At 48.2% G+C, this 20,308-nt stretch overlaps 1 protein-coding gene across 3 annotated transcripts in view; it reads right to left on the bottom strand.

Moving 5' to 3' along the window:
* Positions 1–345: 345 nt before the first annotated feature.
* Positions 346–20,308, bottom strand: part of ZNF831 (zinc finger protein 831) — an 89,078-nt gene continuing 69,115 nt past the window's right edge. For all 3 annotated transcript variants that reach the window (XM_024559323.4, XM_045194985.2, XM_045194984.2), the window contains exons 5-6: positions 5,710–5,861; positions 346–5,349 (exon numbers count right to left, since the gene is read on the bottom strand). In XM_024559323.4, coding sequence (XP_024415091.2) covers positions 4,510–5,349; positions 5,710–5,861 — 992 coding nt within the window. In that variant the 3' untranslated portion in view covers positions 346–4,509. The remainder of the gene's footprint in view (positions 5,350–5,709; positions 5,862–20,308) is intronic.

Consider the following 20,308-nt stretch of genomic DNA (forward strand, 5'->3'; position numbering starts at 1 on the left):
ATTGCTCTGAGGATAGTGCCCTCATGTGGCTTCCACCTTTAGCTACATTTCCAAGTAATGAACTCTAAAATATGGCAGACAGTGATAAGTGAGACACGCGGGAAAAGGAAACAGCACGAGGAAATGTGACCCTCTGCCATCGCCCAACCCTTTCATCGGGCAGAATGGGCTGCCAATATGGAGGACAGGATGTCAAGTACTTGGGACTAATCAGACATCCAGCTCACACAGGGTATTGCTTATGGTATGTCTGGTTAAAACGCTAACAAATCACACTAGCCATTTTCATTTTCAGTTTTATTTTTTATCAAAACAAAATAATTTAACCATAGAAAGAAGGAAGTAAGTTTCAACAAACAATCAAGAAGCCAACCGCTTCCCTGATTATGAATAATCGATAGAGCAGCAAGTTCTGAACAGCTGAGTGCACACACAGGATGTGAGTCATCCTCGAGGGCTGTGGGGGACAGAGACTGACAGTTTCCCTGGCTCCTTCTCTCCCCATGGTGAAGCGTCATGCTCAAATAAATGTTCCCATACTTCTTCAGATCAAATTACATCTATTCCCACAACAGTACAAAGCATGGGTAAAGAGATTCGTACAGGGAACAAACCTAGCACGCAAGATGCGCTGGGTCCTAACACCTCTATTTAATGAGTTCTGAAAGATCAGGACAAGAAATTGTGCTTGAGTGTAGAGAGATGTAGTGTTTCCAAAGCCAAAGAGTCTCCCCCACAAGAGCGATGGGAATCACGGCTGGAGGGAACAAAAGTCCACATGCCCTCCTTGCCGCCGTGGTAGGAAGGAGCGTGATCGCCAGTCCAGGGCGACTGTCTTCGCCTCACCGCGTTAAATCCCGTCTGGGGAGGCGAGCAGCTGCACAGGCTGATGATCGTGATAGTTTCCCTAACTATAAAAACCTGCTGCCCCAGGAAAATTTTGTGCAAAAGGCAAATATCTACGCTGGGGGGGGGGGAATAAAAGAATGTAATTGTTTTCAGTAATGCACAGAAAGTCAAGGAGAAACTTTGTGGCAGGAGGCTGCCCATCATTCCTCTTGCGGGCCACGAACCAGGGCTGCCACACATTTTTGCAAGGCAACTCCTCCCATTGGAGCGCTGGAGGAGGGACTTTTGAAAGGGAGCGCTCACCTTGCCCTTGGATACCCACCATGCTATGGGCAGGGTTTTGGTTAGAATCCAGAGGCACTCGCCCCACCCCTCTATTTGTTTTTACTTTTTGGTAAATGAACCACAGGTTCTGCTGGGTCATGAATTAAAGGGATGTTAGCTTCGTGCAGAATCTCAAGGGTTATACCTAACAGGATAGATGAGTTGTACTCCACCATGCCTTCTGACAAGGAGGATTAAAGCTGTCCATCAAAAGCCGTGTGGCTTTCAGAGGCCTCCCCACCCCAAGGGCAGACGTGAGACCTCTTTCCTCCACGCACCTCTGACAAGTAAGATCTGGCCAGGTGCAGGCACAGAGGGAGAAATAAGCCTAGTGGTGAGTCTTGAGCATCTTGGGTCATGGTATTCATCTACTTTGCCCCCCAAAATCACCAAGGTTTCAAAGTGACCCTTGTCTTAGTTCATGCTGGCACCCCCCGGATTTCTTCTCTGTGGAGGAAACTGAGGCACCAGGGTTAAGACCCTTACCTGAAGGGGCAATAAAATTAATCACACTGGGGAGAGTGGGGGTCCTTGATCTTTCAACTCTGATTGCCCTTGTTCTAAACTAGATTCATTTTCCTTTAACTGGCACACAGCACTTGCTTATAGCATATAAAACTGTAGTAATTATCAACTAATAATGTTGAAGTTTTATTTTCAGTAACCCAAACTGAGTTATATGTTACTGAAGTTATTCTTAAAATGTATCCCTAGGATTGCTTTCTGCTTTAAGAAAACCCATAGGGAATTAAGATTTATAAAAATCGGAGACTGTTTGTTGCTTTATAAAAGACTTAATCACTAAAAAGGAAAAAAAAAATCTTTACCTTAGTATGATTTCCAATAGCCAGCTCCTCTAGGGTCATTCAAAATACATTTTTTGTTTATTTTTAAAGCCACTGAAATATAGCTTTGCACCAGTTCGTGTTGATGTAAAGTAAGGTACACTTTGCTTTGTATCAGTCACCAGCTAAATGACTGGCTAAGACAGGACGGTGTGCCCACCTGCTCACCTTTGTGAGAGATACAGGAGTAAGAGACAAACTCAACTTTCCACCACATTTAATCGAGGTTGGGATGTGGCAGCCCAAAGTGGTAGCTCATAGAAGGACACAGCTTCCGCCACCATGCTGGGGCCAGGGCCAATGCGGCTATGACTGGCTGACTTAGGTCCGGTAGACCAGTCGACCACTCAGCTACCACCCAAGAGAAAAGAACCTGGGAGATGGTTTTCCCCCTGACCAGTGCCTCCCAAGACAAGGTAGCAAGTTCAGCCTATGGACATATTGTCTTCCACTCACATAGTAGTGTTCTGGGTATGTTTTTAAAATTTCTGAATTATAAACCAAGATCAATAAACTGGATGACTATACCCCCAAATCTGGGACTCTGGAAAAAAGTAGGGGCAGCACCTCTGAGCTCAAGTTCTTCATGGAATAATTGGCAGAAAGAGTTTTGGTTTCGGTTCCCCTCCCAAACTTCTTGGGTGCAAGATCTCTCCCCATGGGGACCACCCCCAAGCCACCAAGGCCCCTTATGCCAAGAAGAGGGCAGTGTATGCTTCCTCACAATGATGGGAGCCTGGAGACACATTCAGCTCCCATGCTCAGTTGGAGAAACCAAGGCACAGACAGGGCATGCGCCTCAACCAAGATTTCCCAGGGAGTTAACGGCAAGGTCAGGCCTTGACTCGTCCTCTGTCCAGGACTTGGGCTACTTCCCTAGACAGCCTCTCTCATCAAGGTAGCAGGGTTCACTCAAAGGGTCGGTAATCACTGGGCTTGAAACCACTGGGGCATTTATGAGCTCATGTCAAATGACCACAGACACAGTCTGAGTCCTCAGGTGAAGCTAGCCGGTCCCTCATTCAAGTTTTCCATCAATCACCCTAAAACTGGAAAATTCACATGAAGTTACGTGAAAAGCGACTGTCTTCTGTCACAGTTAAAGATGCATTGAAGTGTGTTCGTAGGTGTGAGATGTTCTGCATCCCTGCCTTTGAAGTACAAGCTGTCACCGGACCATGCTTCCATAAAGGTAGGCCCAAAGTGCTCAGCTCTAAATTTCAGACCGTACAAAATCGTACCAAAACCAAGTCTAACATGTAACTGAAATGCAGTAGCGCCAGTCTCCTTAAGTTCTTCCCTTGCCAACTAAGGAGAAGGAGAAGCAGGCAGGATGCCTGAGGCTCTGCTCAGTGGGCTGGCTGATGCAGAGGAGCTATTCTGTTCTGCACAGGGGTGCACCGACTTGGAACACTGGGGGATTTTGTGTGTGTGCACTCTGTTCTGACTTGCACAATACAAAGGCTGATTTAATTTGACAGCAAAGTAACACCAAGCCCCCAAAATAAAATTACTGAGATGTAAAACAGCGTCAAAACTCCAATTAGTTTTGTATCCTTGAAGCTTTGGGAGGAAACCAAAAGGCCCCCGTCACGATGAGCAGGCATCAATTTAAGCTGCAGCGATTACTAAAATGTAACCCTCTAATTGAAATTGCTCGGAGCACAATATGACAAAGAGCATCAGAGGAAAATAAGTGAATTTTTTCCCCCTCAGAAAAATGACTCATTACAGAGACTGTTCTATTAACTTTTAACACAACGTTCCTTTGCAAGAGCTGGAAAAACCGAGGGCTTCAGAGGTCTCGACAGAGGAGGCGCCGAGCACGAGACGGGACAGCTTGCGTCGTTGACTCTCACGGAAGCATTGGCCGTTGGTGCGACATGGAAACATCATCAGCGTTTCACCAGATCATACACATTTGGGAGTATATTTACAGCTCCCCTGGAGGAGGAAAATCATTCTGACCAAACTTTAGTTTTTGAATAAATCTGCATTTTGTCTCCAGTACAAACCGCAGTGACTTGGCGCCCAGTGCATGCCCCATCCCCCAGCTATGCCACAGGTGCCCGCCCTCAGTCCACTAATGAGGAGGTCAGCTGCCTGGACTTGACCGTGTTCAAGTGTTGATACGCGGGGCGGTTACGGCTCTCAGGGTTAAAGCCATTACACAGAGGAGGCCGTGGCGGACTGAGCCAAAGGACACCGCAGGGAGTCCAGCCACAGTCACCGTGTGCCGAGCGTTCTTAGACTTTGCTTCACGTCACCTTTGCCCTGCCGTGGACACCAGTGGAACATGCCCCAGGAGAGCTGGGCAAGGTGAGGCTGAGTCAGGGGTTTGGAGCTCACTGGGGATGTCTTAGAAAGAACCCAAAATGGCTTTCCAATGTCTAGGTGCCTCGTGGCGAGGGTTCCGGTGTCCTGCCAGCTGGGCAGCATTTACTGGGGAGCATCGGCAGTTTCGGCCATTGACCCATCTTTCCCCGGAGCTTCAGATTTCTATCACTAGCCGGTCTTCATCATCACTGCTGGTGTCGCTGAACTCCACTCGGCTTTGCTTCCTCATCCCTTCCAAACTCCTTTTCTTGATTGTTTTCGAAGGGGCTTGTGGGATTTCCATGGACTGCCCTGGCTTAGAAGGAACCACACAGTCCTTCAGAGCCATGATTCCAGATTCTTGGCACATGTCACTGTCCTTTCCCAAGGGAGGGCCGGGGACAAGCATTTCCCCACTCCCAGGGTGCCCCTCGGAAGGAAAAAGCATCTTGGGTCTCTCCTCTTCTTGGTGGGAGCCTGGTCCTGAAACTGATATTTCAAGGTGAGTTTTTCCAGGTGGCCTCGATGGGACCGAACCTGAGAGTCTTTGCCCCTGGGAAGGTTTCCCCGGCAGGAGCGGCGGTGACGTGCCCTGTGCTGTAGCTTTTCTGTCCGGGGAGCCGTGTGCCACTGTCTCCCCTGCAGCTCGGCCGTGCTCCTGTGGCTCTGCACCGTGAGTTCCCACGGTTGTGTGACCTCCTCTTGCCCCCAGAGAAGTACAGGCGGCGGCCACAGAGGTAGCAACGTCACGGCGGAGAGAGTTTCCTTTGGACTTAAACGGTGAAGGATCTCGAGCATCCGAGACAACAACGCACGGTTTGGGATCTGCCAGGACTTGCTCCTGGGGGGGCGGCCGCTGAGTCTCAAGAAATCCCATGTCGAGACCTTTGCCGCAGGATGGAAGGCTGTTGCCGGCCGCTTGCATGTGGGGGTCAGGTGGCAGCGACAATCCCGAGCCAACCACGGTGTTCTGAGGACAACAGTCACCGGGCTTGCCGGCAGATGGAATCACATCCTGTAACAAAGTGCAAAGGAAAACATATAGGGGGAAACGGTTAATTGGTACAAAAAACTTAGGGTCAAAAACATGGTCCTCCATGAAAATGAGGTCTGGAGCTCTGAATGATTCTTTCCCGAGCATGCACTTCTTCTCATGGTCTCTGTCAGCTTCCATTAATGACTAACTGGGGTATGAAGGCGAGTCACGCTCCTGGTGGACACAAGATCGCCAGGTGTTCTCAGCTGGCTTCCTGAACAAGCAAACTCCTCATTTTCCTAACCAGGCCCCAGCACACACACCACCACCGACGAGGAACACAAAGCCAGGAACTCAGATGACAGATGGGCCAAGGCAGCCCCAGATCATAGTGCCCACCTGCACCATCAGTGGGTCCCTGTCCCTTGGGCTTGCGCTGGGAGTGATGCGTCCTGAAGTTAGCCTGCGGTCTTCCTCCTCTTTCTCTCCCTTCCCACTGCCAAGAGGCGATGCTGAGGAGGCACAAGATGGCTCCTCTTGCAGGTTTAGCCCTGAAAGTGGGGAGGCACATTTAGACACACCTGAAATTATAAAATCAGCAAGTGGTAGTTTCCTAGGGGCTTACCTGTGTCTTCACGACTGAGATCATTCGCTCTGGTCACACGAGGCGCGTCCGGGAAATCAATTTACTTTGAACCATTTCCTGCAGTCAAATAACAATGTCTCCCTTTTGCTAAGATGAGGAAAGAAGTGGCAAAAACCATCTCCCAGAGGCAGAAAGCTCCCTCCATTACTTATATTTTTTAAAATCTCGCCTGCAGCCCTTTCTCATCAGAGCCATGCTCCTGGCCATGTGTGTGAGTTTGCGACCCTCCTAGAAGCTTCCCCGTGTATCACGTGTGACGTCATCAGAGCCCTGGGCAGCACGCACCAGCTGAGCCTGGTTTTCTGTTGCTGTCGTTTGTGGTGGTTGTTGTTTGATGTTGGGGGTTCGAGGGGAGAAGGGGAGACAAAGGCGTGGCCCTAACAACACCCACACAGCAGCCCCTCCCTGGAACGCAGGCCCAAAGCAGCCCAGAAATCTCCCCGAGGCTAGAGGACATTCTGAGTAACATCAGAAAAACATCCCAGAATGGCTGCGTCACCAGAGAAAAGCATTAGGCCCCCTTTTAAAGTTGCTTTTAGTTTGATTAGAGTGACAAATGCACAGACTTTTTAAAAGTCAAACCTTTCTACTTATCAAGAAAAACAACAACACCTGCCACCCACTCCCCGTTGGATTCTTCTCATATGTATCTCCTTCCCCCCGGAGGCCAGCCTGCATCTAGCTCCGTTTCTGGGTTTCACTTTGGTTTGGGTTGTTTTTTCGGTTTGTTTGTTCTGTTTTCTCCAGTGTGGAGGCTAGTTTGTGACTTCCGTGGGGGAGAGGAAGGCGTAGGGTGAGCGCCCCTTATCCAGAGCCCTCGTCCCCCCCCCAGGCATTCACACTGCCCAGCCCTCTCTCTTCTCAACAGTCACATAAACAAGGTCATCACCTTCTGGGGACATTCAGTGTTTGCGTTAGTATGTCCAGGAACGTGCTTGTCACAGCTGAGCCGCACGGCACGCCGCAATGACACTGCCCTTCTTGCCCACACGGTTTTCCCTAGAGTTCAGCGTCATTTTGCTTTTCTTCTTTTGCTTGGTTTTCTATGACTTTACTACTGAAATCCTCCAACCTCCTATCCTGTGGTCTAAGGTCTTGTTTCCTTTTCTTAGATCTCTCATGAAACTTTCTTCCTTTTACAAATAAAAATTATTGACTTGATTGGGGTGGCAATGGTTAATAAAATCATACAGGTTTTGGGTGAACAAGTCTATGGGACGGCATCTGTCTACACTGCATTGTGTGTTCGCCGTGCCAAGTCAAGTCTCCTTCCGTCACCCCTGACACCCTCTACCCTCCTCTACCTCCCGCACCCCTTTCCCTCCGGTCATCCCCAGCTGTATCAGCCCACTGAACACCACTCAGCAACCTGACTGATCTGCTCCCTGGGCTGCTGCCCCTGGGCCTCCCCCCACTCCCATCCTTGGTTCCCCGACCCTCAGGGTTCTTCTGGTTTCCTCTCTCGCTTTCCTTAATGCAAAACTCCTGGCAGCTTCATGAGAAAGGGTGCGTGAAGTAAAATGGCTTAGACCTTAACTCTGGCTGCTGGACTGAGTGGAACATTCTGAGCTGGGATTTATTTTCCTTCAGAGTAGCAGCCAGGGCCCCACTCGGTTCTAGCTGTTGAGAAATCTGGAGCCAGCATGATTTGTGATCCCTGAGCCTTTGGACAGTTCCTTTTTGTGCTTCTCTCCCTCTCTCTCTCTCTCAGTCTTCCCAGGCTCTTCATTGTCCCCTTGTCACCATGGCCCTGATCTATCTCCCTTCATTGTCTGGGCGCTCGCATAGCCTTTCGGTCTGAATCACGTCCTTCAGTCTTAGGAAACTCTATTATTTCTTTGATTTTTTTCCCCCTCTTATATTTTGTCTTTTCAATCTCTCTATGAGGTTATTGGACTGCCTGGTCTAATCCTCTATTTTTCTTATCTTTTCTCTTCTATTTGCTATTTCTTTATAATTTTTTAAAAAATTTTACTTTTGGGAGAATTCTTTCAATTTTCTATTCCAACGCCTACATGTCTGTTTCTGCTATCATGGTTTTCATTCCTAAGTGCCCACTATTATTATTAATTACTTTTATTGTTGTTATTCCTTTGCTATAGCATCCTGCTATTATTTCATGGCTCCACCAGCCTCTCTCGTATCTCTGTTAATGTTATCCATGATAATTTGCTGTTATTGCTAAAGTTTGTCTCTCCCTACACGGTCTCTCTTTCTTCCAAGTTCCTTTGTTTCTGTTTCTTTTTCTTCTGTCATATGAAAAGTTTTCCTGAGGCAGTTGGCAGTCTTAACTATCCATCCATGTTTAAGAAACAGGCAAAAAAAATGCTGGCGGGCAGCTCCTTACAAGTGCAATTTGTCAACTGTGGGCCACCTGCTGGGGTCTCTGGTCTCCCTGTTGAAGTGGCAAACCCTGGAGTCATTCTCGGTAGGTCCCCACACAGGCTAGCGGCTTCTCCATGAGGACCCTGCAGTCTGCTGCCTGTAAGGACAAGCCCGGCTGCCAGCATTCCGGCCTTGAACTGGGGACAAAAGATGGGGGACTCAATATGCAGTGTCAACCATTTGGTTAAACCCTCTGTTTTCAATAGAGTCCCCTCACTCCCTGCTACAGTAACTGTGCCCGGTGTCCCTGGGATCTTGTACCCGCTCCAGAGACTAAGCCCCCAGTATTCTGCCTGGAGGCAGGGAGCGGTACAAGGGAAGGGACCAGGCTGTGAGAAGCAGGGACAGTTTAGGAGGTCTGACTGCTGCTTAGTCTTTCATCCAGTCTTTCTGTGTTCAGCCCCACCTGGAGCCATATGTTTCTTGAGTTTTTAAGGTTTTACCCACTGTTGAATCAGGACTACACTCTCTAGCATCTGCTAAATTGGTGGCTCTCAGCCTCTGCGTTCCAGGCCCCATAGCTGCAGTATCATTTCCTCTGTCATTTTGTCCTTGGGGACGGGCCATCCCAAACACATTTCTTGACTAATTTGTCCTAGATTTTTAGAGGAAACTGGAGGTAAATGAATGTGTTCTGTCCTCCATCTTGAACCAAAAGGACCTACTTCTTGAATATGAGAAGTAGTTCTCATATCTCAGGGGGCAGGTCACTAGATTACCAAGTACACTAATCCTGAGCAAATCAGCTTTGAAAGTTTACAGAAAAGTGCAACGGTTTGGTAACGGAAGCAATGATTTTCCCTTTAATACAACCTTCACTTGAGCACCTGTGTTTGAGGGTTGTCCAATGACACAGAACCAGACCCTTGGCTCAACAAGCATAGCCTGAGGCCCCTCCGTGAATGGGCCACGGCGCCCAACCCCGAGGCATCGGAGAACCAGACAAAGGTGCCACCGGGCCCTCAGGAGCTTCTGTCGCAAGGGGGAGAGAAACAAAGACAAACAGATGATGTAGATGGGATCACTTCAGGTTTGACAGGGGCTATGCAGCAAATAAACTTATCAGAGTAACGGTAAACCGGAGGTTGTGACGGAGACAATGACAATAAACAGGGGAAGAGAGAGTATGACAGAGAGTGATGATGTAAGAGGAAATACAGAGAGTAACACCACATTACAGGGAGCGATGGGGGGTGACTGAGGGAGGCCTTGTCCACAGAGGCCATTCCAGATGAAGGAGGAACAGGTGCAAAGGCCCTGGGGTGGGAAGGCGCGTGGGGAGAAAGGAGCCAATGAAGCCATCGTGGAAGGAGGGTACTGAGCAGGGCCGAGGTCACTGGATGGCGGGGAAGCCCACAGGGGCTCAGACCTTGCAGGGGGCAGGCCGGGGACTGGAAAGGGTATGTAGGTCTTAGTCATTGTGCAGAAACCAGTGTTTTTAGCTGAGTCCCACATCTTTTAAAGGGGCAGGCTGCTACTACCCGGAGATTAACTTTGGGGTAGAGGGGAATCAAGGCAGGAAACCTGGTTACAAGGTCAGCGGGGGAGCGGGGGCCAGGTGAGATGGCTTGGCCAGGCTGGTGCAGGCCATGTGGATGACAACGGAGGGACTGAAGGCGTTTTCGCTCCGCCCCATGAAAAATCACCCAGAGATGATCCTGATGATCCAGGCTTTGTGAGTGAGCCCCAGAGTCTGCCAAGTGCCTCCCTCTAAGTGGATTAAACCGTGTCCCGTGGTGACAAAACCACCAGGCAATTCATCGGGTTCAATGGAGTAAAACCAATTACAGGAGAGAAAATAATCAGATTGGCCCAATGTCTTCTCAGCAGGTTTGGGCTCTTTAAGCGCCTGTGACCAATGACTTCTGACTCACCTGAGGAAGCCAGGGGAGAGAACCAATTGATTTCATTCACTCCTGACCTACCGTCTACAGGAAAAAGTGAGTCACCTATCACAATTGTGAAGACATTTCCGAATGACGTCACTGAAGGTGCGCTAAACGAATTTGGCCGCTGGAAGAAGGATGCTATTGTGCTTTTAATGCATGGCCCTTTCCAAGAAGTGAGTCAGCCCGGGTCCACCACTAAGGCACAAAGTGTGGTCCTGTGTGGGCTTCAGCATCTCATGAGAGCCACTTCCCATGTCTTCAGAAGCCTCAGGTCTTTCCGCCATCACGCAATCTTCAGGAATCCCACTGCCCTCTCCCACGTGCGCGAATCAAAGGTGACCCATCTGTCATCCCAGCTCTGTGGGCTGTCCTGCCCTCTCCCACCGCCCCGATTACAGGCTGCGTTTTTAATGACTCTCCTCGGAAATAATTGCCCACCCATGTTTAGAGAGGAAGGGATTTCTTAAAGTGTCACAGCAAATTTAAATTTAGCCTCCGGAACAGGCTTATAGGAAACCGATAAACAAGTAGAAAGGCAACGGAGCGAAGGAGCAGCAGCACGGTGAAACCCAGGGCGTGGACCTCTATGCCCGTCTGCAGCCCAACCCGCCCCGGCTGCCTAATTCCTTGGCCGGATTAGAATGCTAATAGACACAGCGCTCTACCATCATTATCTGAAAGTGTAAGTGATTCAATACATGTCTGTCGGTTGTCCCAGTACACCAAGAAAGAACTCCATTCGTTTGGAGTCCGAAGAGTGAGCTGTCAGGACCGGGCAGAGACTGGTGCACCACTGGGGCCTTCAACGCCAGCGGTAAGAATAAACAAGGACGCCGGCGTCATCTCCTGTGAACTGATCCGAGAGGAAGTTACTTAGAAGCATCCTTGATGTGGAATAATGCGCGACATTCCAGCAGATATAATTCAGGGAAGCCGAGCAGCACTCTAAAAGTCATCAGTACGTGGGCAGCGATTTATTTGTTTAGTCAAAAGTTTGTCAAGCCCATTTTGGTTGTTTTGAGTCCATATTTTTGGAGCCCATAATACTGAACCTAAATATTTCTTGAGCCGATGTTTGCTGAGCCACCAGCACAGCCCACACTCTGTGCTGCCTGCGGGCACTGTGCTCAGGGGCAGACGCGGAAGACGCCCTCCTGGACCTTATGGTCAAAGGTGGTGGGGGTGGGGAGGGGATTCAGCCCTCAGATAATTACACAACAATGTCACCAAGCGGAAAGAGTAAGAACTATGACAGAAAAAGCAGAGGCCACTATGAGATGGTCACACGGGGCCCTGACCCCACCGATATCCATGGAAAAGAATAAAACCGCACATGCTGTGAAATTGTTCCAATGTGGGACCTGCCTTGGCTGGTTTTCTCTCTCATAGGTTTGAATCATTCATTCATGTAATTATTCAAGCAATATATGTATTTTTAAGGCATACCACTAAACTGTTGTTAATGTAAACTTTGTCCCGGCAATGCTCTTACTCTTTTGGTTATGAAGCTGCGACAGAGGAAAACCTCTGGCCGAAAAGGATGGAGGAAAGAGGCTTTCTTCCTCCACCTGGCGGGGGCCGGGGGTTGGCGATTCCCAATCAGAGAATGACAGAAGTCTGTGTTGGGCTGGCAGTGAGAAGCGACCTCAGGCCCGAGCTCGCAGGCCCAGCGGAACCGGGGAGAGGACCCACAGACACGTTCATCGCGCCCAGCCACAGGGATCTCTGCACTCTCCTAATGCAATCTTTTTGAAAGTGTGCCTCCCAGTAATCGCAAATGAATCTTTCATTTCGGAAACCGCTTTTCTTAGCTGTTTTCATCTCTTTTCTACGTCTTTAATGAAAGACAGCCAGGACGAGAACCCTTCCTACACGGACATGCGCCACCTGGACGATGCGGAAGGCAAAGTGCTGTTTAAAATCTTGCTTCGAGTTAAAATTGTTATCATGTTCCAGCAACGCGAGCATGATTTTAAAATACAGAGCCGATGCAGGATTATGGAATCTTGGGAGGGAAAAAGAAGATGATAAAGAAGAACTGGCAGAGCAGACGTCCGCTGCCGTGACGAAGCCCAGCAAATCCGCCTCCTGTACCATCATTGGAGAAGTCTGTGTGGCTACACGAAAATTGTGACGCGGGTCTCTTCCCTGGGACGTAATTGATTTACTTGCAAGGTGTCTCATCTTCCCTCAAGATTCACACTCGAAAATGAAGGAGAAATTATTCTGTTTCAGCAATTTCAGAGCACTATGACTTAACTAATAGCTTTAGGGAAAGAATGAATACTTCTCTATTAGTTCTAATGAGAGGAGATGTCAGAAAGTCATCAGCTCCTGTCAGGGGAGCGAGAGGGCCGACGGCGAGAAGAGCCTTGGGAGCCCCCGCCCCAACCTCCCGACTCCCAGGAACGTTCTGGGGAGAGCAGGGAGGTAGAGCTGAGCTCGCCTGAAGCCCTGGATGAAAAACAAAGGAAGCTTCTGGAGAAAACCCGGGAACTAAGGCCGCACCCGCCTCTGTTCCAGGGGTGGACGCGAGCCCCTCCATGCGGGGTTTGGAAATTGTACCTTTTCTGCATGTGGCAGGAGGTACAGCTTGTGCTTCAGAACCCGCCTGTAATCGCGGCCGTCTCTACGTTGCTGTTCCTGAGATGAAAGTGTTTTGATGAGACAATCCCTCCAAACTTGGCAAATAGGGCTTGTTTGAAGCTTATCAGGGACTTGAACACTTGGCCGTGTACAGAATTCAACACAGTTCCTTCGTGAAGAGAAACAGGGGCCTATGGCATAAACAGAACAATGAAAACGGCCCAGGGACACTCTCGGGAATGTTCTCCTCGAAACCTGGTCAGGAAAGGGGGTTGTCTGGAAGTGTTCAGACCAGTGGTTCTCAGCCAAGGCAATGCCTGCAGACTTTCGATTGTCCTGACTTGGGGGGTGGGCATCTCGTGCCAGGGGGACCAGGGATGTTGCTTGATACCCAACATTGCACCGGACTGAGCGAGATCCAGCTCCCAAGTCAGCAGGGCCATGGCAGAGAAACCCTGGTTTAAAGCAAGAACCCAAACGCAAATGCGACAGGGGCCAGACCAAAACCACGAACGAGAGGGGTAGTTACCTGGGGGGCGGGGGCTGCCACGAACATAGGGCACGGCCCCGGGCGCAGCTGACACTCAGCCCCTGCTGACGGAGCCCGTGTCAGACCAAGGGGCCAGTTGGCCGGAGCTGTCCACGTTGCACAGGGAACCCAAGTCTGGATTCCATGTGTTTTTCAACACCAATAAAGAATTACTTTTCAAACAACAACACGGCTCGCCAGGGTGGATGTGTGTCTGTGGCCCGGATGTGGCCGAGGTGAAGCCCACAGGTGACCCCTTGTTAGTTAAGACGCTCAAGCGAACGGACTCAAAAGGGGAGGCTTTAGGCTTCACTCAGGCTCTCCTCTTTTGCTGAAGCAACGTTTCTTTAAAAAAAAAAATACTGTTAAAAATATTTATGGGAGAGGGAACCTATTTTTCAAAAGGGCTTTGGTGCTATCTCATAAAATGAAATCCACAATGACCACATGCACCCAGCACGTGGACCCAGCAACTGCTCCGTGGGAAACTGAGCAAGAGTGCTTCCTACAGCAGCGGCAGAGGGGGGAAGACCAACAGCCACCAACAGGATGGTCCATCGGCAGGGGCGGGGAGGGGGGCTGGCTAAAGAAATGGTGGAGGAGCAGCTATCCTGTGTGATCTCCTGCCGTTCCTAAAACCTAGAGTTATTCACAAGGTATATAAGAAGAAAAGGGTTGTAGACTACTAAGTATGCTATGGTCTGTTTGTGTCAAAACAAAACAAACAAAAGAAAATGGAGTGGGCAAATATGTGGGAAGAGTCTTAAAAAAATTCACCAAAGCCGAACACAGCCTCTCACAACAACGCCAGCTGGTGCACTGCGACAGATGGGTTCCTAGAACACTCACCTAGCAGGAGAAGCCTGTTCTACAAGGGACCCACCCTCCACAAGATAATTCTGGGTTTTTGGGTCCCCCCTTGTATCCATGTTACTTTCTTTGTTGCAGCAAGCATGGTGTTACTTTATTGTTTTGACAGAAAACTGAGATAAATAATGACATGGGCCCTAAAATGAAGGCTGAAAATAATGATGAAAAAGCGCTCAGGCAAAACCGTGGGTTGGCTCCATCCAGTCAGAACATACCTCTGGGAGAGGGAGCAAAATCCTCACATTTTTATAACAAAGTTTAGTTTCTCAGGAAGAGAAAAGTTGACTCACCAAAGAAAGAGGAAAATGTATTTTTCCATCTCTAACCAAATCTGAAGTATTTCTGTACTATCCTAATTTTTTTTTGAAATTTTGCCTCTTCCGAGTAATCATTTCCCATCTTTTTTCTCAGAAACCACTTTTCTCCATGGTTCGCATTTTTGTGCTCTTTCTCTAATGAAAGGCAATCAGTTTGAGAACACTTCACTTACCATTTTCTCCAAAAAAAAAAAAACATGTTTAGTGGAAAAGTATGCTTAAAATCTTTTGGTGAGTTGCAACCCTAACCATGCTGAGACAATAAGAGAGGGCCCTAAAATAAAGGGAGGGCAAATTATAGGGAAGCAGAAAAACCAAATGGAGAACAAAAAAAAAATTTTTTTTTGCTCATATTATTTGAATTATTTAGTGCCAAAATTGAATCAAGAGAACCTACTTTATGGATCATTACTTTCAAACTTTCTTAACTCTAAATGAAAATTATAGAGAAAAGAAGTTCAGGCTTTGGCATATAATTGATGTGTTTAAGCAATTGCCCCATCATTTCTTAAGATTTACACCCCAGAGAAGGAGGAGTTATCCTGTTTCGGCAATTCTGTAAGCAATATTACTTAACTAATGGCTTTAGGAAAAGAATATCTCCCCATTAATTCTGACAGGAAAAATAATGGAACAGAGCCATTATCATGAGGCAAGGCGCGGGAGGGAGTTGGCAGATGAGGGGACCCTGGGGTTCAGGCTCCTGAAAACATCACAGGTGATTCGTGACAGAGAACAGGGCGAGGGAAGTACCAAGGGACCATCCCCAGCCCACCTGTCCCCATTCAGTCATGACAGACTAATAGTTTAAAGGCTAAAAAGAAAGGGAAAAACTTCCATCAACTTAATTTCAGAGAATGACATCACCAACCTCACAGGGTATTTAGCAAGTCTACCTCCCCAACAGGATCAGGTAAACCTTTTATCTCAGAAAGTACCTGTCAGAGAAGTTCTCTTTAACTTTCCATTTCTTCAATGAAAGACAGCTGCTTTGCTTAGGTTATCCTCAGGGGAGTTTCCCCTAAACTACGTCAGCAGGGAGAGGAAGAGATTTCAATCACTTAAAAGCTTAGTTATGTATAGGATTTACAAGGAGACATGTTGGTGAGAAAGGCAGTCAACTGAGAAGAAGGAAGGAAAGGAGGAAGGAAGGAAGGGAGGGAGGAAAGAAGGAAGGAAAGTAGGAAGGTAGGAAGGAAGGGAGGGAGGGAAGAAGGAAAGAAGGAAGGAAGGAAGGAAGGAAAGGAGGAAAGAAGGAAGGAAGGAAGGAAGGGAGGGAGGGAGGGAGGGAGGAAAAGGCGGGGAAGGAGGAAGGAGCAAAGGGCCTCCTTCCCCCTGGAAGTGGGCACAGGCTTGTTGTTAATGATCAGAAGCTCAGCTCTACCTTGTTGATGTTGTGTACCCGTAGGCGGAGAGACGGAAATTAGGACATAATTTCACAATGATTAGCATTGTGGGAAATGCCACAAGGGAGATGAGTTATGAATCATACCTCATGTAATCTGGCTCAAGAGTCGGATGTGACCAGACTGAGTAATCTCTAAATGTCACCTCACAAAACCATCCAAGGAGAACTAAGATGACTAAGAAGCCCCAACCCGGCTCTTCGGAGAAAAAGTACTTCAACGACCCCTCAGAGGTACAGAAAAATACTGTGATCCGAGTGGAACTACTTAAGAGAGTGCTTCTCTCTCCTGATGCAATTTTCTCAAAGTTTGTCTCTGAGTCATCGTATGCTTTTATGTCAGAAACTACTTTTCTTACTGATACCTCCTTTCTTTTCTATTTCTTTGAAGAAAGGCAATCAATCTGAGATGGGTTTTTTTTTTTTACCTTGAAAAGTATGTAGTAGAAATTCATGTTTAAAAATCAATCCTTAAGTTAAAAGTTTGCACTGAGACCATGTACCTAAAATTTAAAGAGCAAAGCAGACATGAGGTGGGGGGGGGGGGGATACAGTTTTTGAAAATACCATTTAAAATCCATGATGCCAGGATTGAAATCAAGAGTATCTACTCTTTGAATTATTGTTTTCAAAATGTCTCATCACTAAATGAGTCTGGAAAGACAGTCATTCCTTGACATGTAAAGGAGGTATTTGAGAGAGCTCCTGTTCCCTCAAGACCTGCATCCTTAAAAAGAAGCAAGCGATCCATTTCAGTGATAACAGCCGGGAAGAAAGACCTTCCCTTGTCTCCTCCATGAATCCTGATAAGGGGGGAAATAGACTGATTTCAGACTAGAAACAAAGACGAGAAAGCAAACGCTAGCCAGCCTCGTCATTTTTACCTTTTCTCATCTCCTTAGGAAAGGATCCTCTCTGAGTCTAGAGCTTTCCTCGGATCTGAATTACAAGGACGAGAACCTAATTTGACCAAAGAAAGACAGAGAAAGAGATGAGGGAACGCTTCTCTCATTTCGAAACATGTCCAGATTATCTATCTCGTGTGGTACTCAGGTATTTTTTTTCTTACCTCAGAATACCTGCCTGCTGTTCCATCCTCCCTACTTTTGTTTGTTTGTTTGTTTGTTTGTTTGTTTTTGAAGGGAGGCAAGTGTTTGGGGAACTGAATGCTCTCTCCCACTCAGATATTTCTTCTAAACAACACGGGTGGGAGAACCCATTCAAAATATTTCAGCAACTTGAAATCGTGAACCGCTGTGGAATGCAATAGCACCCCCTCCAACTATTCAGGAACCAGGAGACTGGTATAAAACGGGAAAGGATAAAAGGGGTCCCAAATTCTCTTTAGAAACTTTTCATACACAAATTTACTCAAGAACGTATGCTTTCAGGCTTATTTTAGAAATGCGGTTTTTCTTTGCCAATGAAAGAAGCCCTACCAGGCGGCTGACCGTGCTGCAATTCAAATGCTTTCGGCTGGGCTTCCTCTTGTCTCAAGATTTCCACCTCCAAAGAAAAGGGGCACTTCTGTCCTTGCAACCCTGTAGCAACGCGACTCCAGGAGTGGGGTTTGAGCAAAAGCCTCGCTGTGGTTTCTATGGATATTGGTGGAAAATGAAGGGGGGCGGTGGGGACCAAGGCCAAGGGTAAAGGCTGTGCCCTGCGATGAAGACATCACGAACACTTGAACCTCAAGGTTACCTGTACCTGAGAGCCAAGAGGCAGAGCAAAGAGGGAAGGGTAATAATAGGAAGAGATGGTCCAAATTCTTCCAGAATCCTCCACGGACACTCTTGTCTTCATACCCACTCTGGACAGTCGACCTTTCATGGTGTGGAACTTGAATGGCAGGACTTTCTGAACTTCAGAAACCGCCTTCTAGGCTCAGAGCCCCCAGTGTTCACTTCCTCTGAACTTACCCACATTGGTTATTGCCCCCAGAAACAACGTCCAACCCTACAAGACTAATTAAGAAATCTGATTTATAAAATAAATAAACAGGCAGCCATGGACATACTAGAATTACTTAGAGTCCATGCTTTGAGGCATCTAACAATCCTCCCGTCTTCCCTGAAGATCTCGAGTCTGCCTCCCACAGAAGGAGCCTGGTTAGCGATTCTAGAGCAATAGCGGGAAGAAAGTCCATGGCTGACGGAAAACGGGAAGGTGCCCCTCTGGACTTATCTGGAAAAGATGTCATGCACCCAGAAAAATCAACCTGGGGAAGGGGAGGGGAGCGGAGTGGGGGCTGAGCCTTGAGGTGGGGATCCCATTCCGCATAGCTGACCACTGGGCCATTTTCTCGAAGGAAAGAGCTTGGTCGATAGGATTACCTCTTCGGAATGTTCGCTGGAGAGAAGGCACAGGGAGGGGGGTCTGGTCTCAAGGTGTGCGGAAAGAAATGACAACTACACCAAACACGCAACGCGAGGTCCATTAAAAAGAGATTGCAGAGAGGAAACAAAACACTGAACCTTAAGCAGTTGTCACTGCAAATGTATTTGGGGAATCGTCCTGACTTCTGTTTAAGACTGTGTTATTACTAAATTCAAATCAGACACAGAATACACAGCTCAAATTATCATGGAGTAAACTAACATAATGGTTTCGGAATAAAGTCGTTTGTACTGTTTCTGTGAATGCTGACAGAAAAATAATGAGAAAATTGCACGAACATCCATCAGAGAGGAAGGCCTGGCAGGGGGTGGGGGTTGTTCTGGGAGGCTCTGGTACATCGTCGAGGAAAAGTCGGCGTCGAAAAAGCAGGAGAACGGTGTGAAGTGTACTTGAACCCCCAAGGCCGCCAGTGGGTGGGGGCAGAGGCACAGCGGCCTGCCAGGGAGGCAGATAAGAGTGATTATAATATCCCACGTGCTTTTTCTCTCTCCAAAATGTTTTCAACTTCTCTATGCAAAGGCAACTTTCAAAACTTCTATATTGAGAGCTGTTAGTCTATTTTATGTCCAATATTTCTCTCAGGCAGAGGAAAGCAAGACTATCCATTTTTCTTGCCGAACACCCCCCACGCTGTATTCACTGAGAAGGACTACCAAGCATGCTTCATTATTATGAAACCCCCACCCTGCCCCATGGAGATGTGTCCCCCACCCCAGCCCCTGATAAACACGGGGAGAGAATGGGGGGGGGGGGCCATGAGCTAGCATGAGCTACCTAATAAAATGTAAACTAGGCTTCAGCGTAGGAAGGCACCCTGTATAGGAGAAGGCTCCCCACCAGTGACCGCTGCTGAGGGCACTTTCTGAGCTGGAACGGTGCGGCTTTGACGTTCCCCCTCCCAAATTTCAAAGAGAAAGCTAACCCTGCTCCTCCCATGGTTTGGCTGTGAGCAGAAAGTGAAGGTGGCCTAACTGATGAAGAAATGGGTCCCGGAGCACCTCCTGCCCCTGCCCAACCACGCCCCACTCCCTTCTCCCCTCTGGGCAGGACTATGGCGTTTCCATCGAAAGACCTCAGACTCTGGGAAGCAAACACCTAATTTGAGCCAAGCAAGCCAAAGAGGAAAGACTGGAAGAGACACGGGGTGGGGGAGGGAGAGAGACCAAAATGGACTGATTACAGGGGAGTTGGGAGGTTTAGGCACTGGGATAACCAGAACCAGCCTCCCACCTTTTTAGGAGAGAGCAGATGAGAAGGCCAAGCCACCCTGGCTGGGTAGCTGAGTTGGTTGGAGCACTGTCTCAATGCACCAAGGTTGTGGGTTTGATCCCTGGTCAGGGCACATATGAGAATCAACCCATGAATGCACAGGTGGGTGGGACAACATATTGGTTTTATCTCTTGTTTTTTTTTTCTCTCTCTCTGCCTCACCCCCTCCTCCCAGCTCGCAAATCAATTAAAAAAAATTTAAGAGTTTGAATAATGAGCATCTCAGAATCAATCCAGCCAAAGATAGGCTCCCGGCAGACTGGGCAAGGCAGAGCGGGAATCTCAAATGGGTCAGGATTCGGAGGTGAAATCAGATGAGAAAGAAAGTTTAGGGGGTCTGGGGGTCTGAGGGCCATAGGGCAGGGCTGCCAGCTAACAAGTGGCTACCTAGTTCAGTGTGAATTCTGAGCCAACCGTGAACCTTTTTTAGCCTAAGTCCATCCTATTCAATATTTGGGGCATATCCATGCTGGAAAAAAATAATGCTCATTGTTTATCTGATACTCAGTAATTCAAGTTTAAACTGGGTGCTCTGCATTTTCATTTGCTAACTCAGGCCACCCTGCCTTGGGGTATAGGGAGAGGGACGCTGGCTGGGGGCTGGGGGCTGAAGCCCTGGGCTGGGCAGCCACCTCTTCCCCGGGCTCCAGGCTCTGTGCTCTGTGCATCCGGGGTGGCGGTGCCGTCTGGATTGATTGGAGAGGA

This window comes from Desmodus rotundus, chromosome 6 (genome assembly GCF_022682495.2).
Source record: "Desmodus rotundus isolate HL8 chromosome 6, HLdesRot8A.1, whole genome shotgun sequence".
NCBI lineage: Eukaryota > Metazoa > Chordata > Mammalia > Chiroptera > Phyllostomidae > Desmodus > Desmodus rotundus.